This window comes from Anabrus simplex, chromosome 2, assembly GCF_040414725.1.
Source record: "Anabrus simplex isolate iqAnaSimp1 chromosome 2, ASM4041472v1, whole genome shotgun sequence".
In the NCBI taxonomy this organism is placed as follows: Eukaryota; Metazoa; Arthropoda; class Insecta; order Orthoptera; family Tettigoniidae; genus Anabrus; species Anabrus simplex.
In genome coordinates, this window is record NC_090266.1 from 283,999,640 (window position 1) to 284,025,169 (window position 25,530).

The following is a 25,530-nucleotide window of genomic DNA, read 5'->3' on the forward strand; positions in this document are numbered from 1 at the left end:
GTAGCCCAGTGACGGGCTTCTCACCAAGCTGGCCGTAGTTCTAATCCTAAACCGTATAGTATTATTTTTGAAATCAAAAGTCGCATTCCTATGGTTTCCTCGTAGTTCTGTGGCTATGATCACGATATCGACATTCATGTAATATTACAAGCTTGCTTGCTTATTTCCAGGGCCGGGATTTTGATGACCTAAAATGTTTAAAAAATGATCAATAAAATAACGGAAGAAATGCAGCAAAATGATCCGAAAACTTTTTTTAAATGACACAAATTTTGAATGAAATTTTACAATAAATTTACTAATCGAGTTGGTTTAGGTCCGCCTCTGTGGTGTAGTGGTTAGTGTGATTAACTGCCACCCCCAGAGGTCCGGGTTCGATTCCCGGCTCTGCCACGAAATTTGAAAAGTGGCACGAGGGCTGTAACGGGGTCCACTGAGCCTCGGGAGGTCAACTGAGTAGAGGTGGGTTCGATTCCCACCTCAGCCATCCTAGAAGTGGTTTTCCGTGGTTTCCCACTTCTCCTCCAGGCAAATGCCGGGATGGTACCTAACTTAAAGCCACGGCCGCTTCCTTCCCTCTTCCTTGCCTATCCCATCCAATCTTCCCATCCCCCACAAGGCCCCTGTTGAGCATAGCAGGTGAGGCCGCCTGGGCGAGGTACTGGTAATTCTCCCCAGTTGTATCCCCCGACCCAAAGTCTGAAGCTCCAGGACACTGCCCTTGAGGCGGTAGAGGTGGGATCCCTCGCTGAGTCAGAGGGAAATACCAAGCCTGGAGGCTAAAGCAGATTATGATGAGGAAGAAGAAGCAGAAGAAGAAGAAGAAAAAGAAAAAGAGTTGGTTTAGCCTATATTTATGTCAGACATAATAATAAGCTCTTGGGCTTTTTCCATGTCAAGAAAACAAGGTGAAATTCTTTACGTTCTCTGCGTCTTCAGAAGAGAATCTCGACTGTTCACGAAGAAGACTTCTCCAGTTGGAAGTGTCTCTCCTGGAATGTGGACATTTCCAGGAAGTAAGTGGTGAACAAAGTTTCCTTAGTCTCCAGATTGACAAAGCGTCGTGAAGATTCTCAAGTTTCCGTATTCATCCTGACTGAAAGTTGCGATAATATCCAATACCACACGCGTAAGTACTTCAAAATTCTCAAACGTTTACCTAAGAAAATGACTCAAAAATATAAAATAGTGTAACAAATTCCACAAAATGACCAAAAAATGATGTATAATTTTAGAAAATGACCTAAAAATACGAAATGGCAAAAATGACAAAAATGACCTAATAAATTAGCATTTCTTCATTGTGGGAACTATGGTCAGGGTTTCTGTACAAGTTAGCAATGTCTGTAGTGAGCCCTGCTTACTGCTGTGCTAAACGTAAAGTTACGCATTTATGCGGATGTGTTCGTTTTTTATAACAAGCATTGCCATCGGCATACAATTTTGGAAATCTCTTTTATACACAGTTTTCATATTTACGTCTTACTTATTCATACTTCTTCCGTACGTATGAAGTGATCAGATTTCTAACTTCAAGAAATTTGTCACTTCATATTATGAAGGGAGGGGCTGCCAGGCCGAGGCGGTAAAGGCGTGCTCGGTTCACCCGAGAGGACGTGGGTTCGAATCCCCGTCAGGAAGTCGTAAAATTTAAGAAACGAGATTTCCACTTCCGGAAGTGCATATGGCCCTGAGGTCCACTCAGCCTACACCAAAAACGAGTACCCGGTTAATTCCTGGGGGCAAAGGCGGCCGTGCGTAGAGCTAACCACTCCACCCCATCACGTGTGAGTTTACGAATGGTGGAAGCCTTTACCTTCCACCCCTCCAAGGTCCTTCATGGCCTGTACGGAGATGACTTTGCTTTGCCATGATATTATGAAGGGGAAGGAAAGTAGTGTGACTATAATAAAGTTAGCAAAAATGAAGAACAGAATTCAGAGATTGCGGAGATGGCTCAGTTCCGTTTTCCAATAGTAGGCCATAATTCAAGTGTGATAATAGTGGCGTGTGGCCTCCGGAGAGGCCTGATGCAGGTATTTTCATTTGACGTCCGTAGGCGACCTGCGCGTCGTGATGATGATGATGATGATGAAATGATGATGAAGACGACACATAACACCCAGTCCCCGTGCCAGGGTAATTAACCAATTATGGTTAAAATTCCCGACCCTGCCGGGAATCGAACCCGGGACTTCTGTGACCAAACGCCAGTATTTAGTCATGGAGCCGGATAATGCAAGTGTTAAAAGTCACTTTTCTTTAATAAAAGCACAGTAGAGTGTCGATGCAGTGAAAGTACTTGCTTTTGGGAAATTTAATTTCAGAACTTTGACGCAGACCCTCCGTAGCTCAGGCGGCAGCGCGTCGGCCTCTCACCGCTGGATACCGTGGTTCATATCCCGGTCACTCCATGTGAGATTTGTGCTGGACAAAGCGGAGGCAGGACAGGTTTTTCTCCGGGTACTCCGGTTTTCCCTGTCATCTTTCATTCCAGCGACACTGTCCATTAACATTTCATTTCATCTGTCAGTCATTTATCATTGCCCCAGAGGAGTGCGACAGGCCTCGGAAGCTGGCACATTTCCTATCCTCGCCGCTAGATGGTGCTTCATTCATTCCATTCCAGACCCGGTCAAATGACTGGAGACAGGCTGTGGATATTCATTCAGTTTCAGAACTCTGACGCCTGGCTATTTGTGTTGTAACAAGGAATTTCTGAAGAAGTTCTGCTCCTTGGCTGAATGGTCAGCGTTAAGCCCTTAGGTTCAAGGGATCCCTACTTCGATTTTCGGCTATGTAGGGAATATTTTCGCGTCTGACTCGAGGACTGAATATTTGTGTTTGTTCCAACAAGCAATAATGAATATATCTCTCCATATAGAGTTGACGTTAAGAAGGGCATCTGCCCGTAAAACAGGTCCAAATCCATTTTTCACCCACAACTTCAACAGGATGTGGGAAAAGTGGTGGCAGAAAAAGATGGATAAGTAGAAGAAGACGAAGGAGGAGGAGGAGGAATTGCTAAAGAAAATTTTTTTTTTGCTAGGGGCTTTACGTCGCACCGACACAGATAGGTCTTATGGCGATGATGGGATAGGAAAGGCCTAGGAGTTGGAAGGAAGCGGCCGTGGCCTTAATTATGGTACAGCCCCAGCATTTGCCTGGTGTGAAAATGGGAAACCACGGAAAACCATTTTCAGGGCTGCCGATAGGCCTGGTGACTTTTGGGTGGGGAAATTAATTAATTAATTAATTAATTAATTACACGCCACCAAGAATATTCGCCTGATGAAGCTGCACACCTGCTGTACAGTCGAGGCTGAGTAGTTGTCGCGTTCACCACAACCAAGGGTGCAACAACATACTGCAGCTGATAATTCGGTTTACAGTGCGCAGCTTCACCAGGCGAATTGGTCGCGCCGAATGGACTTAAGTTATCCACACACAAAAAACATACGGGCATTACAAAGTGATGCAAATTACGGAGTTTCTTCATAGAGTTCGTTGGCCAGATGAATATGTCAGCATTTTCAGTTTCAGAGTATGGTAACCGTAATTAACGGAGAATTGTGAATGGAACAAACTCACAATTCCAGATGTCATAAAAACGCGCATTTTGACAGGTTTAGTACAATTGTGCTGAACATACTTCTTTGGCACATATGTCCCCACCACAGCGCCAATTATCGGCGATGGAGAAGTAAACAGACAAGCAGCACTGTCACCTGAAAACAGTTGTAATAACGGAGGGGACGGCCTCTGCGCACGTCCCCCTCTCCCTGGCCCTGCCTCGCGCCAGTCGATACAGGGCAGTTGTAGCGGCAGCGCGTTCTACGTTCAAGCTCTCACACCACATACTTGTTTTAATGAAACATTCGAAAAGAAAAGGCCTTTTTATGAGAGTTAGTAAAGCGGATTTCAAGCGCCTCTTCTTCGCAACATCAACTTGTAAGTACCCGGATGCTGTAGAACATTGCACTAGCCCACTTACAGCACTGCTTCATGAACGTACCTTTAAAAAGAGCAATCAGGTACAACCACGTTGTCTCATAGTTAACCATTACTACTGTCGTCTTGGAACTCCGAAATAGATGAACTGGAAGGATAATAGTACTCACTGTGAATTAATATACAAATTTAAAATAAAGAGTCCGGAATTTTCCAGCTGAATGTTAATTATTGACCACTGTATAGGCTACTGTATAGAAGAAATATTTACGGTTAGAAATAGCGCTGAAGAACTAAGAGAAATAAGTTTTGAGCCGTCTACATTATATTTATATCTGGAATTCGTGAATTAGCATGGGAAGAAGATCTGCACTACACAACCTCACTACTTTTCTACTCTTACCTCCATGAGTTGTTTTCATTATCTTCAACCTGGGAACTCAGTATTAATAATAATAATAATAATAATAATAATAATAATAATAATAATGTTATTGGCTTTACGTGCCACTAACTAAATTTTTACTGTTTTCGGAGACGCCGAGGTGCCGCAATTTAGTCCCGCAGGAGTTATTTTATGTACCAATAAATCTACCGACACGAGGCTGACGTATCTGAGCACCTTCAGATACCACCGGACTGAGCCAGGATTGAACCTACCAAGTTGGGGTCAGAAGGCCAGCGCCACAACCGTCTGAGCCACTCAGCCCGGCAGTATTATTATTATTATTATTATTATTATTATTATCATTATTATTATTATTATTATTATTATTATTATTATTATTATTATTATTTCTTTTTAACATCAAATTAATGCTTTTGTAGGTTTCCAGCGACACTAGGAGAGGGAATGACTGGGAAGGAAGAGGCTTTGACTTTATTCAACGTAAAGCCTGGTATGAAATGGGGTATCTCAGTGAGATTCGAACCCATCATCTCCCGAACGAAGCTGTTAATTTTCGGAAGTGTCTCCGAACAGCTAAATGAGTTTATTGAAAGCCGTTCCATTTATCCGGTATTTGGTTTTCCTATGAATCGCACCCTATGGCCAACTCGCTCGGTTATTATTAATATTATTATTATTATTATTATTATTATTATTATTATTATTATTATTATTATTATTATTATTATTATTATTATATTTCCATTGGCTTATTTCAGCTACGGTAGGTTAGAAGTTTCGTCTGGAGGTTTTTTAGGCTAAACTTGCCAATTAATCTAATGACACGGGTTTCTCACATCTCTGCCGTCTTGAATGCGTCCGTATTCTATCCCAAAACCTTGAGTACAGAAATCGAGCGCCTAACCTAATATGTTAGTAAGCCGACGTGCGATTTCAAAGAGCATAAACTGCAAGGAAGAATATTATACCCATTTTGAATGAGTAATATAAAACCCCACAAATTACATACAAATTTCCCAGAGTTTATTATTACTTTTTTTACAAGTTGCTTTACGTCGCACCGACGCAGGGGTCTTATGGCGACGATGGGATAGGAATGGCCTAGGAGTTGGAAGGAAGTGGCCGTGGCCATAATTAAGGTACAGCCCCAGCATTTGCCTGGTGTGAAAATAGGAAACCACGAATAACCATCTTCAGGGCTGCCGACTTTGGGATTCGAACGCACCATCTCCCGGATGTCCTTCCTAACGCCAACCCAATGTGGAGGGATATATTCACTATTGCGTGTTTCTGTGACGGCTGCTTGTGTGGTGTGTAGTAATGTATACAGATGAAGCCAGTCCCCGAGCCAAATGAATTAACCAAACGCAGTTAAAATCCCTGGCCCGGCCAAGATTCGAACTCGGAGCTCGTTGAAATAAAGACCACTACACTGATCAGTCATCCAAGGCCCGACTACGTGTGTTTCAAATGGACTGTATTCCGAAAATTTCTGGCTGAATGTCAGCTATTATAAAAGGAATGCTTACGCTGAGAAATACTGTAGCTCCTATGAACCGAGAGGAGTGTACACATCATCCCCTACCTCGAATTCCAAACCAAATTATCTCAATAATGAAAATACAACCGTACAAATAAATAAAGTGTTGGACGTCTTCCTACTGAAGTGTTTACTTTTCAAAAGTGGCTCAGAACAGCTGAATGAGCTGGTATTTGGCTTTCCTAAATAAGCATGCCAACCTATTGATCGTCTACTGAAGAAATGAGGCTTTCCTGTAGCCCACGTGAATCAGGAAATAGCAGTCCACGAACATTCTGGTCTCGACATGTTTACAGGGACAAAGATAACATTGCCCAATCGACGTCAGAGTTATTTAACCAAGAGTATTTTATAGAAATAATGACTTACATTCTCCACGGTTCGGTATCGAGATCCTCTTTTTACTCAATAGCACAGCGTGTCGTCCGACTCGTTGGCTGAACGGTCAGCGTACTGGCTTCCGGCTCAGAGGGTCCCGGGTTCGATTCCCGGCCGGGTCGGGGATTTTAACCTTAATTGGTTAATTCCAATGGCACGGGGGCTGGGTGTATGTGTTGTCGTCATCATTTCATCCTCATCATGACGCGCTGGTCGCCTACAGGCGTCAAATAGAAAGACCTGCACCTGGCGAGCCGAACCCGTTCTGGGATATCCCGGCACTAAAAGCCACACGACATTTCATTTCATTTCAGCACAGCGTGTACAATATTTTTAGAAAAACACAGTAAGTTTTAACGAGTCCGGTTCCTTGGCTGAATGGCCAACACTGTGGCCTTCGGTTCAGAGGGCCACGGGTTCGATTCCTGATTTCTCTAGCTCGGGGCCTGGGTTTTTCTGTTCATCTTAATGTGCATCTCTTTATCCATGCAACAGAACACAACAAAACACACCACCAAATACCCATGCAATAGTGAACGCAACTCTCGGTTTACGTTGGCGTCGGGGAAGATATTTGGCCATAAAACAGGGCCAAATTCATACGAAGTGTGACCCAAGAAATTGGGAAAAGGCCAAGAAGAAGAAGAATGTACATTTAACGAGGTAGAAATTCGTGGCAAGGCACGAATATGCCACATTATGGTTTCCCCACACTGTTAGGTAACAACGTCACGAACATAATTTTATAAAAATGTAATTACATTAAAATGAAGGCTTTGTTGAATTAATTATTCTATGGGCACATCTCTTTACTTTGCTTTCAGGAGATAGTGGGCTGGAATCCCAATGTCGGTAGCCCTGAAGGTGGTTTTCCGTGGTTTCCCATTTTCACACCAGGCAAATGCTGGGGCTATACCTTAACTAAGGCTACGGCCACTACCTTCCAATTCCTAGCCCTTTCCCATCCTTGCGTCGCCGACAACCTTCGATGAGCTAGTGCGACGTTGAACCATTAGCAAGCAAACATCTCCTTACTACAGTAACTTTTCAAGTAAACAGTATTACTCAAATTAAATCAGTTAAATGGAGCCTCCGTGGCTCAAGCGGCAGCACGCCGGCCTCTCATCGCTGGTTTCCGTGGTTGACATCGCAGTCACTCCATTTGAGATTTGTGCTGGACAAAGCGGAGACGGGTCAGTTTTTTCTCCGGGTACTCCGGTTTTCCCTGTCATCTTTCATTCCAGCAACGCTCTCCAATACGATTTAATTTTATCTGTCAGTCATTAATCACTGTTCCAAAGGAGTGCGACAGGCTTCGGCCGCCGGCACATTTCCTATCCTCGCCGCTAGATGGGGCTTCATTCATTCCATGACTGACCCGGTCGAATGAATGGAAAACAGGCTGTGGATTTATTATTATAAATCAATCAAATGCGAGACAGATACATATGTCGATACTTTTACTGATACCTTAAAGAACCATATTTCGAGGTAAAATTCTAATAATCATCCCACATAAGAGTGATAGTTCTTATTTTTTCAGCAGCTTTTCCCACACGCTGGTGGATTCGTAGATTCGAACTCTGTAACACATGTGAATTTGGCCCAGCTTTACGTCTTGATGCCCTTCCTGACGTCTGCCCTATATTCACTTATGTGGTGGTTGGTAGTATGGTGTATTGTAGTGAAGAGTTATTCATTCAGACAAACACAAACATCTAGTCAAAAACACTATAGACAATACTGGACACTTCCGTATTGTCCCGTAATGAAATGGCATACGGCTTTTAGTACCGGGAGTGTCCGAGGACATCTTCGGCTCGCCAGGTGCAGGTCTTTTGACTTGACTCCCGTAAGCGACCTGCACGTCGTGATGAGGATGAAATGATAGACGATGACACATACACCCAGTCCCCGCGCCAGCGGAATTAACCAATGATGGTTAAAATTCCCGACCCTGCCGGGAATCGAACCCGGGACCCCTGTGACCAAAGGCCAACACGTTAACCATTTAGCCACGGAGCCGGATTATTGTCCCGTACTAAACTGAGAGACATGTTGGCAGTGGCCCACTCGGTGGCCCGACCTTAAATACCAGGCGGCAAGATTGTAACTACAAAAGATGCATGTTAAAATTGATAGAAATAATGAAACTAAATAATGATTTTTACTTTGTTCTATTACTAAAAGATATAATGAAACTCAGTAATGATTCCGTTTTGACCGAATCCTTGGCTGAATGGTCAGCGTTGGGGCCTGCAGTTCAGAAGGCCCCGGATTCGATTCCCAGCCGGATCGGGGATTTTAATCGCTCCCAATTAATTCTCCTGGCTCGGAGACTGGATGTCTGTATTCGTTCCAACACATTTTCTTCATATTCAGACAACGCGCTGTACTTCCAAACACTGAGCTTGCACCCGGGAGATAGTAGTTTCGAATCCCACTATCGGCAGCCCTGAAGATGGTTTTCCGTGGTTTCCCATTTGCACACCAGACAAATGCTGGGGATGTACCTTAATTAAGGCCACGGCCGCTTCCTTCCAACTCCTAGGCCTTTCCTATCCCATCGTCGTCATAAGACCTATCTGTGTCAGTGCGACGTAAAGCCCCTAGCAAAAAAAAAAAAAAAAAAAAAAAAAAACCTTCCAAACACCGCAGAAACATACAGTAGTGATTACTAGACCTCGGCTTTATGTACTTAAATGTTACTTTAGCTGTCTAAAAACGCTCTCAAATAGTTCTAAAATACTTACAGGCAGCTTCAATTTTACGTATGTTAATAGGCACCATGCTTATTTTGCTAAATTGATATTAACTCGTTATATAACGCAAGTTTCACCCACCTGTTTGCTGCAAACGACACAGAATATAATTTTACCATCCGATGTGAAATGGGGAAACTCCTGTAACCACTTTTTAATTAAAGACGACTTGGAACCTGAAACTTTCGGCATAATGCATAGTGTATAGTCCACTACTACATTCAGTGTCAATGCCGTCCCGCTAGGTGCGCTGGTAATCAATGTCTTGCGATATCTCGCAAAATGGCACGTATTCTCTGCAGTGTATTTCATCCAGTCCCCAACTCAGAGGAATTAAGCAGACACGGCTAAAATTCCCGATCCGTTTGGGAATCGAACCCAGAACCTTCTGAATTTAAGGCCACGATATTGACCATTCAGCCAAGGGACCCGAAATAGGACCGGAAGTTGTTACAGGGAATTTAATCACACATCATTTAAATATATGAGCCCTTCTGGTGAAAGGAACACGGCTTTACTAACACAGTGGGGCACGCTCTGTACTATGTTCGTGCTGCTGTTTATGTTTTTTCTACTGAACTGATAATGTAATAATTCCTCTCTCTTTCAACGATTTTCTCACACTGGTCACGGGTGTGGACTGTGCCGCACATGTGGATTTGGCCATAGTTTATGGCCAGTTGCCCTTCCTGACGCCAACATTATGTGAAGAGATGTATTCAATAGTGCGTGTTTCTGTCGTGGTTGGTTGTGTGGTGTGTTGTATGAATGTGAAGAGGAGTGTATTGGTACAAACACAAATACCCAGCCCCTGAGTCAGAGGAATTAACCAGACGAGGTTAGAAATACGACCCGGCCGGGAATCGAATCCGGCACCCTCTGAACAAAAGACATCAATGCTGACCGTTCAGCTAAGGAACTGGACTTGATAATGTAATAATAATATCGTTTTACATTTCACGTCGCACTAACTAATTTTACGGTTTGCGGAGACCTTGAAGTCCCAGAATTTTGTCTCGCAGAAATTCTCTTACGTGCTGGTAAATCTACCGGTAAGAAGTTAGCGTATTTCAGCACTTTCAAGTACAATCGGACTGAGCTGGGATCTAGCTCACAACTTGGGCTCAGAAAGCTAGCGCTCTATCGTCTGAGTCAGCCTGGGCCATTGCCAACTTCGAAATATTTCAGTAGCGTATCCAAGAAAACTCTCAACTTGCAGGGTATTTTTTAAATAAAATGCATACTGCGAAACGGGGACTGTTGGTTTGAGAGATTCAAGCTAAAGGTGACCTTTCTGATCACTTCTTTTAGCGATAAACAGCTACACATCACAGCTTTAAATCTCGGAAAAAAGCGGACACATACTTCCATCAACGCCATTCACTGTTTCAGTGTTTTCCGTGCCGGGCTGAGTGGCTCAGACGGTTAAGGCGCTGGCCTTCTAACCCCAACTTGGCAGGTTCGATCCTGGCTCAGTCCGGTGGTATTTGAAGGTGCTCAAATACGACAGCCCCGTGTCGGTAGATTTACTGGCACGTAAAAGAACTCCTGCGGGACTAAATTCCGGCACCTCGGCGTCTCCGAAGACCTTAAAAAGTAGTTAGTGGGACGTAAAACAAGTAACATTATTATTATTATTATTATTAGTGTTTTCCGTCGTCAATGAAGTGGGTCTCACGTGTTACGAAGCATAGTATAAATCCTTCAGTACTGATGGGTGGTGTCTATTACCTAGCGATGATAAGAATTAAGACAGAAAGCTAACGACTTTGCTGCAGTTTTTACATTAAAAAGTTGCTTCATTGAAGTTCTGTCACCAATTATACTCGGGCGAATGTACTGTAACTGGTTGGAACTGCTTCAGCGAGGTAACTTGCTTACGTAACAACCTATATGACGTCGTTACAATTCATGGTTAATTTTGCATATACATATACTTAACAGACAAGGATGCTGTGTCCATTCGGGCTGTAGAGGAAGCGATGATGCGAAAATCGGAGGACAGGTAGATTCGGATCCCATCTTCCGTCATTCTCAAAACTATAACTTCGTCCCTTCCTCAGATCCTGAGGAATTTAGGAATGTGTCTTTCCTCCAAGCTACGGCCGCTTCTATTGCTTCTCATTTCGCTTACAAATTCTTCGTTTGGTCGTAGAGGATATGCAGATAACTGGTGAAAGTAACTGATTATCGTCCCTAGACGTAGGCATACCCCAGATTTCTGAGATACGACTACTGAATATGCATTTGGAGGTTTAAATCGAACGACGAGGAAAAGGACATAATGGTACTGTAATCATTGAGTTATTACAATTGTCTCACAGTTGGGCGCTAATATATACTTTCCTGATTCGAGTTAAAATAATAATAATAATAATAATAATAATAATAATAATAATAATAATAATAATAATAATAATAATCAATATGCCCGTATTTTGGGCGCCAGAGTTCACCAAAGGGGATCCGTCGAATTTTAATACGCAGTAGATCATGATGAATTTCTCTTCTCCCAGGGCGTGTCACATGATGCTGTGTTTTGATATACCTGCTTTGGGCCTCATTTAACCACTTTAAGACGACTAGAAGTGTAGGAACTGAATTTCCAAGTTAACTATCTGAAATGACATCGCAACATTAACTACTAAAAATCTAGCTGTATTCTGTAACAATTCACGCAGGCGCGTTTCGTCTATACACAAAAAACGAAACAAACTGGGACATTCTCCTTAATATTAATAGAAGAAATATAACCTGAAATAAAGTGCATGAGAACATAATTTGCTGACAAACTATAATTTGTAGTTTTCGTCTAGAACAACGGCGAACTGGATTGTTTAATTTATTCCACAGAAAATTGCCACATACTATAAAGCCTCACAGAGGTCGACTGAAACTGTGTTAACAGAGACTTGGATTTGACCTGTGTAAGAATAAGAAGTTGATAGTGTTGTACGATGTCCTCCTTCTCCTCCTTTGCCGTACTATGCGCAGTCATTCTTGAATATTGTTCAAGTTGAAATTTCATTTCACATTTAAGTTATTTTGAAAAACTTAACGGTACACGACGATACCCTCTGTTGAATAGCCACCATTCAATGTGTGACATTGCTTCAGGAGCACTGGATAGCATTGACTTCAGCAAAGCATTCGATAGGATAGAACACTCTCATCTTTGGAAAGTTTTTAAAAATTTTGGTTTCCGAACAGTGTATTAGGAACAACACAGCGCATATCCCACAAGGCATACTCACGAGTTATGATTAATGGATTCCTCTCAGGCAAATGTTCAATAAACAAATCAATTAGACAAGGATGCCCATCGTCCATGGCACTTTTGTCTTAACAATAAAACCTATGATCCGAAGCTTGAAAAATTCTTTAGTCGGATTAACTATTAACAACGAATGCTTCACATTACGCACATACGCGGATGACATGACCCTACCCTTGACCTGTGACGAAGATGCTAATACTGCGATACTAATATCTAGCAAGTATTTGGACATATAGAAGAAAACAGAAACATCCATTGCCGAGAAAAATGGCCACGCGGTCCAGCATTTGCCTGGTGTGAAAATGGGAAAACACGGAAAACCATCTTCAGGGCTGCCGATAGTGGGGTTCCAACCCACTATCTTCCGGATGCAAACACAATATCTCGCTAGCTATTAATCTATCAAAAGTCGGTATGTATAACTAGCAAAGTACAGCGGCCTCTCTCGCTTTCTTGCCTTGAAATTATTAATTAAATTGATTCATTGTTTTTGTTAAATTCAATATGACGCATAAGAACGATGATGATAAGAATTTCGTACCGCTATTGCTAGCCTGGTTTAGACAGACCCTCCGAGGGTTTTGGGTGACATCTGCCATGTAGTCCATGGGAAACTGCGTGCTATTGTGGTGGAGGATAGTGTTATGTGTGGTGAATGAGTTTCAAGGATGTTGGGGACAACACAAACACCCAGTCCACGATCCGAGGGAATTAACTATTTATGTCCTATCCCCGATCCAGCCGGGAATCGAACCCGGAGCCCACTACGCTGACCATTCAGCCAAGGAGCAGGATCATTATGAAGTAAACTGAATTGATGTTTTCAGGATGGCACAGGAGGTGACTGAGGCGGGGAACCCTACAGCCAACTACAACGTGCTGTCAGAGAACTTACGGCGGGTCACGCCTAGTGGGATCCAATGTGCTATATTCTGTGGAGGTCGGCGGTGCAAGTATGAGAGTCCGGACAACTGGGACACAACACACATGGCCATACATGGAATCTTCTCTCATTGGTATGTACTCATATTCCTTTTTACTAATAGCTGTAATATCTTCATTTTTTCCTGTGATGTTTCTTTCAGTCAATTAGTTTCCCCGTCCATTCTCCTCAGAGAACTTGCTGCACTGGGATTATACGTTGTGTATGGAAGTAGATTCTCAAAACTCGGATAATGTCATTATATCGGATAACGCTCACTTCTGTATTCACCACACAATTTATTATTCCGGGTTACCAAAACGAAGTTTTCGTTTCAATCTGAACCTGAACCTTAATTTTTTCACACAAAAGCACGTAAAACAAATAACTACGTCCTGCCACGACTATCGAAATGTAAACAAGTTTTTGATTCCATTCGGGGTTTGCAAATAATTTGCATAAATTATGTCCGCTATTGAGCAGAAACGAAGAAAGAAACGTAATGTCACTTTCCTACAGAGTGAATTGTTATTGAGTTTCGTGGCAGAAATCATTAACGTAGAGAATGCGGAAACAAATTATAACCTACACAATGTATATTTCACTCAAAAAGATAAGGCGGTATTCCTTAATTCTTCATGAAATAGTCACCCAGTCGTGTACTGTACAAGATATAAGCTACAACCGAGAATTCATCTTTGGCCTACCTATGTGTTGGGAATTCCAGGTTATGTTCGATCACAGATAACACTGATAGTGTCGAAGTTTTAGATAACCAAAATGTGTCTGAAAACCAGTGTCGTCGTAGTCCTCGAAATATGTCGCACGTTCTTTTATCCACCTATGACGTTTATTAATTGCACAGTCGTAATCATTTCACTCATAGCTGTATTTTCTCTTGCAATTAGATATTCCAGCCGTCTACGAGCTGCCATGTTGGAAGGCTATTATATTAGATTTCCCATTTTACCGGCCAACCAGTCTCCAGTAACATTTTAAACCGAGATAATACCCGTCCGCCTTTGTGGTGTAGTAGTTAGTGTGATTAGCTGCCATTCCCGGAGGCCCGGGTTCGATTCCCGTCTCTGCCACGAAATTTAAAAAGTGGTACGAGGGCTGGAACGGGGTCCACTCAGCCTCGGGAGGTCAACTGAGTAGAGGGGGTTCGATTTCCACCTCAGCCATCCTCGAAGTGGGTTTCCGTGGTTTCCCACTTCTCCTTCAGGCAAATGCCGGGATGCTCGTTAACTTAATGCCACGGCCGTTTCCTTCCCTCTTCCTTGTCTATCTCTTGCCATCCCCCACAAGCCCCTGTTTAGCATAGCAGGTGAAGCCGCCTGATCGAGATACTGGGCTTTCTCCCCAGTTGTATCCCCCGACACGAAGTCTCACGCTCTCACGCTCCAGGACACTGCCATTTAGGCAGAAGAGGTGGCATCTCTCGCTAAGTCCGAGGGAAAACCAACCCTGGAGGGTAAACGGATTAAGAAAGAAAAAAAAAGAAAGAAAGAAAGAAAGAAAGAAAGATTATACCCATTATCCGAGATAATGTTGTTGGCAAATACAAATGTAACTGTTATCTCATTTTTTTAAAGCTCTAAACCAAGATAAAAGCTTTTACTCGCGTTGGTAAATGCGGGCCTAAGTGGATCAGAATCTCCTTCCATTGGTCCACCCACTGGATACCAGAATGTCTTTTCCCCGGCATTTTCCGAAACTAAGGAACATTACTGATATGTTCCGGTCCGTTCATCTATAATCTGGTGGGGAAATGAAACATTAACCGACCACGTTTACGGTTCCTCATGCGATGGTTCATGTCCAAGACCCAGGTTCATCGATCTTCACAGCTCTCAAATCATTTGAGCGACCATGCTGAGCAATGCTATAACAATCTTTGAGCGGCAAATTTTCGGAAGAAGCTATGTACAAATACCACACAACATCTTAGATTTCTTAGAACACATACATAACGCAGTAAAGTACATTTCTTTCGCCAGTAGCAAATTTCAATGAGTAGGGTGGTTGTGATGTATTAAAAAGTAATTCGTGTTGTTCGGTAACAGATGACGCAGTTATGTCCATGAGAGAAGGGGAAAAACAAGGGAAACCAGTTCTGCAAGCTATTCCCCAGTTACTATAGCAGCTGATCAACCCATAAGGAATCTTATGAAGATACGCGATGGAAATAAGCAATTCCAGAAGAAATGTTTGGCAAATCCAACTCGAGTTATTTTGTTGCTTACGTCTCAAAACTCACGGGCTAAAATTAGTAGCAAATAGGACCAAAACTCACGACTGCAAACTAGTAGCTAAATTAACATTTTAATGAGTCTCAAAATTCACGACTCCGGACAGCAAATGCCTGCGGTGACCGCAGGAGGGTTGAGATGCGCGGTGACTCACGCACTAGGTCTCTCCGAAGGCCACGCGCCATTATTATCAATTTATGTCAAAGGGGAAAAATTCGTTATATTAGCTTTAAGACCACAGCAAGTATTTTGATGATGATCATAATCAATCAATCAATCAATCAATCAATCAATCAATCAATCAATCAATCAATCAATCAATCAATCAATCAACCCTGATCTGCATTTAGGGCAGTCGCCCAGGTGGCAGATTCCCTATCTGTTGTTTTCCTAGTCTTTTCTTAAATGATCGCAAAGACATTGGAAAATTATTGAACATTTCCCTTGGTAAGTTATTCCAATCCCTAATTCCCCTTCCTATAAACGTATATTTGCCCCAATTTGTCCTCTTGAGTTCCAACTTTATCTTCATATTGTGATCTTTCCTACTTTTAAAGACACCACTCAAACTTATTCGTCTACTGATGTTCTCCCACGCCATCTCTCCACTGGCAGCTCGGAACATACCACTTAATCGAGCAGCTCGTCTCCTTTCTCCCAAGTCTTCCCAGCCCAAACATTGCAACATTTTTGTAACGCTACTCCTTCGTCGGAAATCACCCAGAACAAATCGAGCTGCATTTCTTTGGATCTTTTCCATTTCCTGAATCAAGTAATCCTGGTGAGGGTCCCATACACTGGAACCATACTCTAGTTGGGGTCTTACCAGAGACTTATATGCCCTCTCCTTTACATCCTTACTAAAACCCCCAAATACCCTCATAACCATGTGCAGAGATCTGTACCCTTTATTAACAATCATATTTATGTGATTATCCCAATGACGGTCTTCTCATATATTAACACCTAGGTACTTACACTGATCCCCAAAATGAACTTTCAGCCCATCAACACAGTAATTAAAACTGAGAGGACTTTTCCTATTTGTGAAACTCACAACCTGACTTTTAACCCCGTTTATCATCATACCATTGCCCACCGTCCATCTCACAACATTATCGAGGTCACCCTGCAGCCGCTCACAATCTTGTAACTTATTTATTACTCTGTACAAAATAACATCATCTGCAAACAGCCTTATCTCTGATTCCACTTCTTTACATATATCATTGATATATATAAGAAAACATAAAGGTCCAATAATACTGCCTTGAGGAATTCCCCTCTTAATTATTATAGGGTCAGATAAAGCTTCGCCTACTCTAATTCTCTGAGTTATATTTTCTAGAAATATAGCCACCCATTCAGTCACTCTTTTTTCTAGTCCAATTGCACTCATTTTTGCCAGTAGTCTTCTGTGATCTACCCTATCATACGCCTTAGATAGGTCAATCGCAATATAGTCCATTTGTCCTCCTGAATCCAGGATATTTATTTATTTATTTATTTATTTATTTATTTATTTATTTATTTATTTATTTATTTATTTATTTATTTATTTATTCACGAGGCACAAGATACCGCTACACTGAGCAAATTTCACTTGCAGTGTCAACAGACTATTTAACAAACGTAAACTTTCATAATAAAATATAACAAACATAACAAAATATAACAAGATCAGGTACACATCCTACTAATAACTGTCCAAATCGAAAACCATGAGAATGTCCATGTTCATAGCCAAGTCGTCGTGGGTCAAGATGGCGGTATAATCCCTTCACTTCAACTTATCTTTAAGATACTATTTACACACCTCTCGAATACACTTTTATTTGATGCTATATCAAGCTCTTGTCCCCTATTAATATTGTTAAAGAGTGTTGGGAGGCGGATTAGGAAAGATCGCTGAAGTATTGAGTGCAGAGTGTGGGGAATGTGGAGAAGGTCTTTGGTTCTGGTGGAGCGGGAAGGAACGCGGAGAGAGAAGAGTGAGACAAGATGTTCCGAGCGGTAATGTCCATTTAAGATCTCGTGGAGGAAACTCAGGTCAGCTACCTGTCGCCTGATGTGCAGCGGTGACACATTAATTGCCATTAATACCTGCTGCGTAGACAGATTTCTGAGCTTGGGGTTTCTGTTCCTTACATTTGCAGCAAAGAAGGACACTGCTCTGTCTAACTCCTTAGTATTGGAGGGGGCGGCTGTTGTCCAAATCGGAGAGCAGTAGTTTAAGAGAGGTTGAACGATCGTGAGGAAGAAGTGACGAAGAGCAATGGGGTCAGAAATTTCTGTGAAGCGATAGAGAATGCCTAGTAATTTCATAGCCTTGGTTGTATATGTTTCTATATGGGTCTTAAATTGTAATTTTTTATCGAATATTACACCTAGGTCACGCTGTTGCGTAACCACGGTGATGGGCTTGTCGAGTAGGTAATATGATGTCGGTAGAGGAGATTTACGTAGTGTTATGGTCATGTGGCTGCATTTTTGTGGATTGGGGATAAGTTTCCAAGTACGGCACCAGTTCGAGAGGGCATTAAGTGAGGACCGTAGCAGAGCTGCATCTGCTGGATTCCTGATTTCCCTAAATATCTTGCAGTCGTCAGCAAAGAGTAGGGTTTTCGCTGTTTCGTTGAGTTCGGACGGCAGATCGTCCATAAACAAAGAAAACAGCAAGGGGCCAAGAGTACTGCCTTGTGGGACACCGGAGGTGACTGGTAACCATGAGGATGAAGTTTCTGATATTACCACTCTCTGCCAACGGTTATGTAGGAAGCCAGCAAGAAGGGTCATAAGACTGCCATGTATATTAAATCGTTCGGAGAGTTTATGGAGCAACAGAGTATGGTCTACAGAATCGAAAGCTTTCGAAATGTCTACGTAGCAGATATCCAGCTGTGATTTAGCTGCAATGGCGTGTGATGCAAAGCTATGCAGAGTGGCCAGGTTTGTTAGACAAGAGCCACCTGGTAGAAAACCATGCTGCTTGGTTGAGATATACGGCAAAGTGAATGCGAGGAGACGCTGGTGTATAAATTTTTCAAAGATAAAGGATAGTGTGGGGAGAATAGAGATTGGTCGGTAAGATGAAACATTAAATTTGTTGCCTGATTTGAGAAGTGGAACAATATTTGCCTGTTTCCAGGTAATAGGAAAATAGCCCGCGGCAAAACATCTGTTAAATAATTTAGAGAGAGGGACGCAAAGAGTGCTAGCAGTATTTTTTAGGAATAGACGACCTATAGTGTCGGCACCGGTAGCTTTGTTGGTACGAAGAGTTTGAAGAAGGTTATGAACTTCACTTGGTGTGGTAATTATGCTTGATAGGGTTCTGTTTGAAGCTGTACCAACGGGAGGGAGCGGTTGGTTTTGTAAGGGAGGGGAGAAGTTGGAGAAGAAATACCGGTTGAACAGTTCATTGCGATCGGCGCCATCTGCTGTTGCATCGTTGTGGTTCACGCTGACAGGAATCCGCTCCGTCCTTCTCCGTGTGTTGATGAGACTCCAGTAGCGCTTGGGATTGCTGCGGACGTTTTCAGTGACAGTGTCTACGTGTATTTTGTAGTCTCTTCTGACCATAAACCTCGCGTGGCGGCGGATTTTAACGAAGGTATTGTGAGTGTGTGGGTTAGGGAAGTCTTTCCACAGGCGCCAAGCTCTCTTCTTATTAAATAGTATCAGTCTGGTCTCTTGTGAGTGTTGATGTTTGCTAGTAGTATCCCGTTGTGCAGGTACGAAGTCTTTAATTGCAGCTTGCAGCCAGTCGTACAGAAGGTCAAGAGCCGATTCGATATCAGCTATTTCGAGCAGACTTCAGGGAAGGCATTCCAGGACACGACACATTGCAGGCCAGTCGGCACAGCGCCAGATGTAGGCAGGGCGGTACGATGTCCTGCTGTGAGGCTTTGAGGAGGGGTGGGGAAGGAGGAATGTAGCATCGAGGGACTGGTGGTCGCACAGGAAAAGGTTTCTGCCTGGGGTTGTTGTTTTAAGTTCTAATGAGGAGAGTATGAAGTCCAGGGTGTTGGGTCCACGGGTTGGGTACATATTAAACTGTTTCAGTCCGAGGCCATTAATAAAACTGTCTATAAAGTATGTGTCACAGTTGTTAGGTGACTGTCCGGTAGTTGGAGAAGACCACTTTATAGACAGGTTAAAGTCGCCCATTAAAATTACTTCACCATGAGGGAGCGCTGCAATGACTGAGTCCAGGCACTGTTGAAGGTCACACAATGGGCTGTTTGGTGGTCTGTAGTAACATCCCACAAGTACAGGGCGTCGAGGAAAGAGTAGCTCCACCCACACTAACTCACAGTTCCGTTCGAGATCTGTCCTTCGTTTACATGGTAACGCACTGTTTACTGCTAGCATCACTCCACCACCTAGAGTAGCGCGATCACGACGGAATATGCTGTAATTAGCATTGAGTAGTAGTTCACTGTCACTAGCCCAAGAGAGCCATGTTTCAGTAAGTCCTATCACGTCAACTTCTCTTAAGTCTGGCAGGGAGAGTTCACAATCTCTGCTATATCTTGCTGAAATCCTACAAGCTGAACTTCAGTGCAATAACTTTTCTAAACCCAAACTGCCTTCTGTCAAACCAGTTATTAACTTCGCAAACATGTCTAATATACCGTAATGAGAAAGAATGCTTTCCCAAAGCTTACATGCAATGCATGTCAAACTGACTGGCCTGTAATTTTCACCTTTATGTCTATCACCCTTTCCTTTATATACAGGGGCTACTATAGCAACTCTCCATTCATTTGGTATAGCTCCTTCAGCCAAACAATAATCAAATAAGTATTTCAGATATGGTACTATATCCCAACCCATTGCCTTTTGTATATCCCCAGAAATCTTATCAATTCCAGCCGTTTTTCTAGTTTTCAACTTTTGCATCTTTCTGTAAATGTCATTGTTATCCTAGGTAAATTTTAATACTTCTTTACTATTATTCACATCCTCCAAATAAGTATTTCAGATATGGTACTATATCACAACCCATTGCCTTTTTTATATCCCCAGAAATCTTATCAATTCCAGCCGTTTTTCTAATTTTCAACTTTTGTATCTTTCTGTAAATGTCATTGTTATTATAGGTAAATTTTAATACTTCTTTACTATTATTCACATCCCCTATCTGGACATTATCCTTGTAACCAACAATCTTTACATACTGCTGACTGAATACTTTTGCCTTTTGAAAATCCTCGCATACATACTCCCCTTGTTCATTAATGATCCCCGGAATGTCCTTCTTTGAACCTGTTTCTGCCTTAAAGTACCTATACATACCCTTCCATTTTTCACCAAAATTTGTATGACCACCAATTATGCTTGCCATCATGTTATCCTTAGCTGACTTCTTTGCTAGATTCAATTTCCTAGTAAGTTCCTTCAATTTCTCCTTACTTCCATAACCATTTCTAACTCTATTTCATTCCAACCTGAACCCCCTTCTTAGTCTCGTTACTTCTCTGTTATAATATAGTGGATCTTTACCATTCCTTACCACCTTTAAAGGCACAAACCTGTTTTCACATTCCTCAACAATTGCTTGAAACCCATCCCAGAATCTGTTTACATTTTTATTTACCATTTTCCAGCGATCATATTTACTTTTTTTAAACTCCCTCATGCCTGTTTTATCAGCCAAATAGTACTGCCTCATAGTCCTAATTTTAATACCTTCCTTTCTTTCACATTTATTTTTAACTACGACAAAAACAGCTTCGTGATCACTAATACCATCTATTACTTCGGTTTCTCTATAGAGCTCATCTGGTTTTATCAGCACCACATCCAAAATATTCTTCCCTCTAGTTGTTTCCGTCACATTCTGAATAAGGTGCCCTTCCCGTGTTAACTTATTTGCCACTTGTTGTTCATGCTTCCTGTCGTTCGCATTACCATCCCAATTGACATTTGGTAAATTGAGATCACCCGCTAAAATCACGTTCCTTTCCTTATCGTTTCCACATAGCTGATTATCTTATGAAATAATTCTGAATCAGCGTCAGCGCTACCCTTTTCCGCTCTGTACACTCCAAAGACATGAAGTTGCCTATTATCTTTCGAGATGAGCCTTACACACAGAATTTCATGTTTTTCATCCTTAACTTTTTCGTAGCTTACAAATTCTTCTTTCACCAGAATGAATACTCTCCCTCCTACCATTCCTATCCTATCTCTACGATACAAACTCCAGTTCCGTGAGAATATTTCTGCATCCATTATATCATTTCTCAGCCATGATTCAACTCCTATTACAATATCTCGTAAGTATATACACTGACTGACAGAGCAAATGCAACACCAAGAAGGAGTGGTCAGAACTTTATGCCAATTGCAGGGTAGACTGACGTCACTGAGGTATGCTCATGATGTGAAATGCGCCGCTGTGCTGCGCACGTAGCGAACGATAAATGGGACACGGCGTTGGCGAATGGCCCACTTCGTACCGTGATTTCTCAGCCGACAGTCATTGTAGAACGTGTTGTCGTGTGCCACAGGACACGCGTATAGCTAAGAATGCCAGGCCGCCGTCAACGGAGGCATTTCCAGCAGACAGACGACTTTACGAGGGGTATGGTGATCGGGCTGAGAAGGGCAGGTTGGTCGCTTCGTCAAATCGCAGCCGATACCCATAGGGATGTGTCCACGGTGCAGCGCCTGTGTCGAAGATGGTTGGCGCAGGGACATGTGGCACGTGCGAGGGGTCCAGGCGCAGCCGGAGTGACGTCAGCACGCGAGGATCGGCGCATCCGCCGCCAAGCGGTGGCAGCCCCGCACGCCACGTCAACCGCCATTCTTCAGCATGTGCAAGACACCCTGGCTGTTCCAATATCGACCAGAACAATTTCCCGTCGATTGGTTGAAGGAGGCCTGCACTCCCGGCGTCCGCTCAGAAGACTACCATTGACTCCACAGCATAGATGTGCACGCCTGGCATGGTGCCGGGCTAGAGCAACTTGGATGAGGGAATGGCGGAACGTCGTGTTCTCCGATGAGTCACGCTTCTGTTCTGTCAGTGATAGTCACCGCAGACGAGTGTGGCGTCGGCGTGGAGAAAGGTCAAATCCGGCAGTAACTGTGGAGCGCCCTACCGCTAGACAACGCGGCATCATGGTTTGGGGCGCTATTGCGTATGATTCCACGTCACCTCTAGTGCGTATTCAAGGCACGTAAAATGCCCACCGCTACGTGCAGCATGTGCTGCGGCCGGTGGCACTCCCGTACCTTCAGGGGCTGCCTAATGCTCTGTTTCAGTAGGATAATGCCCGCCCACACACTGCTCGCATCTCCCAACAGGCTCTACGAGGTGTACAGATGCTTCCGTGGCCAGCGTACTCTCCGGATCTCTCACCAATCGAACACGTGTGGGATCTCATTGAACGCCGTTTGCAAACTCTGCCCCAGCCTCGTACGGACGACCAACTGTGGCAAATGGTTGACAGAGAATGGAGAACCATCCCTCAGGACACCATCCGCACTCTTATTGACTCTGTACCTCGACGTGTTTCTGCGTGCATCGCCGCTCGCGGTGGTCCTACATCCTACTGAGTCGATGCCGTGCGCATTGTGTAACCTGCATATCAGTTTGAAATAAACATCAATTATTCGTCCGTGCCGTCTCTGTTTTTTCCCCAACTTTCATCCCTTTCGAACCACTCCTTCTTGGTGTTGCATTTGCTCTGTCAGTCAGTGTATCTGTTAAATTACTTAATTCGATTCCTTTGTTTACAATGCTTCTACAATTGAGCACTAACATTTTTATGTCATCCGTACTTGATTTCCAGTTCCCTGTTCGCTTAACACCGCTCCCTAGACCACCCCGTTTCTCTGAATGTACCTGCCTATAACCCTTCTAAACAAGTTTCCTAACTTATATGTACCACTGCGGTTTAAGTGAAGGCCATCTGAGCCCAGATCCCTGTCTCCTACCCACCCATTAGGATCTAGAAATTTCCATCCCAGTTTCCCACATACCCACTCCATAGTATCTTTTAAATCCTCAATCGCCCTCAAGTCAGTATCCCTCCTACACAGTATTCCACTGATAAAAATTTCCGCTTCCTTAAACTTTATCCGTGCTGCATTTACCAGATCCCACACATCCCCAACTATGTTGGTACTTATACCGGCGTGGCTTACATTGTTAGTACCAACGTGAAACACTACCACCTTCTACTTTCCCTCTTCCTTCTCTTCTACTTTCCTCAACATCTGTCTCAACCTGATTCCTGGATAACACTCTACCCTGGTTCCCTTTCCTCCACACACTTACCCCACAGGTCTAACGATGGAATCCCCTATGACCAGAGCCTCAACCCTACCCACCTCATTTGAACCCCTCCCGTCCTGGTCAGCCCTATCTTCTCTCACTGCTGTAGAAGCTGCTTCCTCCTCCCTTTTCTCCCTTCCATGACCCTGTTACACCTGTCTTTTCCTTTCCACTACACTACATTTCCCTTCCTCCTAATTCCACACATCTCAGCAACAGTTCCCTATTCCTCATCTTCCCTCGGTTGTTCTACCTGCAGTGACTCGTACTGATTTCTCACAGACACCTGTCCTGAATTCTGATCCTGAACAGAGCCGTTAGCCTGCAATCTCCTTACCCTTAAAACATTAGGCCACCTGTCTTCTACAATTCCCTCATTTCCTTCCCATCCCTCCTTTACACCTACTGTATCCTGTACATTATTTGAGGGAGGCCTACTTTCCTTCCTGTCTTCTGAGAGAATCCTAATTATCTCACTCAAACTCTCCAACTTCTCCCTCATACTCCTTAATGCCTGGCCACACCCACAGTTCCTACACTTGCACTGCGTAGCCATTATTTACGGAATAATGGGGAGAAAAGGAAAATAAAATAACTTATTCTGTGCAAATAAAAATGAAAGGAAAGAAATATTGCCTATAAAAATGAAAGGAAAGAAATATTGTCTAGGATAGTTTTAAAAGATCACACAACAACAAGGTAATTAATATAAGCTACTACTACACTACAATACTACTTAGTTGTACGGATTTTTTTTCTACAACACCCTAACAGAATGAAAATTGCTGTTAATTACTGAAAACCGAAAGTAATACACAATAATTAGGTCTACACAATGCTAAACTGCAGTTAATCTTTGCACTGATGGACTGTTAACAGTCTATTTATAATGGAAATGGATCAAGTGACATCAATACTTGTTCCCTCACTACCAAACTTTCACCACGTACATGTATGCATGGAACGACTGTCCTTTCTTTATTTATCACAGAGGATTTACGAAGCATCAGAATGTTTTGTGATGAAGGCAGGAATATTGTTTGACATTTCTGGCATAGCAACCAATACAGATTGTCAATTGTCTAAGCTGGCTTGAAAAGTTGTTTTATAGATGGTACAACAGTTTATCTTCAAGGAAGGTCTGTCCAGTGGTGAATACCACAGCAATTAATTCTATGAATTTGGCTAAGTGGCTGACTAGCTAATTGCTTTCTAACCTGCATAAAGAAAGCATGGTAGTTATTAACAATATGCGGGCTGAGTGGCTCAGACGGTTAAGGCGCTGGCCTTCTAACCCCAACTTGGCAGGTTCAATCCTGGCTCAGTCCGGTGGTATTTGAAGGTGCTCAAATACGACAGCCCCGTGTCGGTAGATTTAGTGGCACGTAAAAGAACTCCTGCGGGACTAAATTCCGGCACCTCGGCGTCTCCGAAGACCTTAAAAGGTAGTTAGTGGGACGTAAAGCAAATAACATTATTATTATTATTATTATTATTATTATTATTAACAATACCCCATATCACAGTGTTCAAGAAAATAAACCACCAATAATATGCTGTGAAAAGAGAAATGATGGATTGGCTTAAAAAATCCTTTCTCAGAAAACATGAAGAGGTTTGACATTTTTTAATTTATTCATAGGTTTAAAAAGCCAGGAAAAGTCAAAATATGAAAGCTTTACAGGCACACTGATGTATGGCCCCCTTTGCACATACAGGAATTTAACGCAATCGACCTGGCTTGGGCTA

The 25,530-nt window shown here is 42.8% G+C and overlaps 1 protein-coding gene across 1 annotated transcript in view; it reads left to right on the plus strand.

Annotated features, from left to right (window-relative positions):
* The first annotated feature begins 3,817 nt into the window (after window positions 1-3,817).
* Window positions 3,818-25,530, plus strand: part of LOC136862777 (protein tyrosine phosphatase domain-containing protein 1) — a 914,123-nt gene continuing 892,410 nt past the window's right edge. Inside the window, exons 1-2 of the mRNA XM_068226146.1 lie at window positions 3,818-3,951; window positions 13,145-13,333. Of these exons, the coding sequence (XP_068082247.1) occupies window positions 13,146-13,333 (188 nt within the window). The 5' untranslated portion in view covers window positions 3,818-3,951; window position 13,145. The remainder of the gene's footprint in view (window positions 3,952-13,144; window positions 13,334-25,530) is intronic.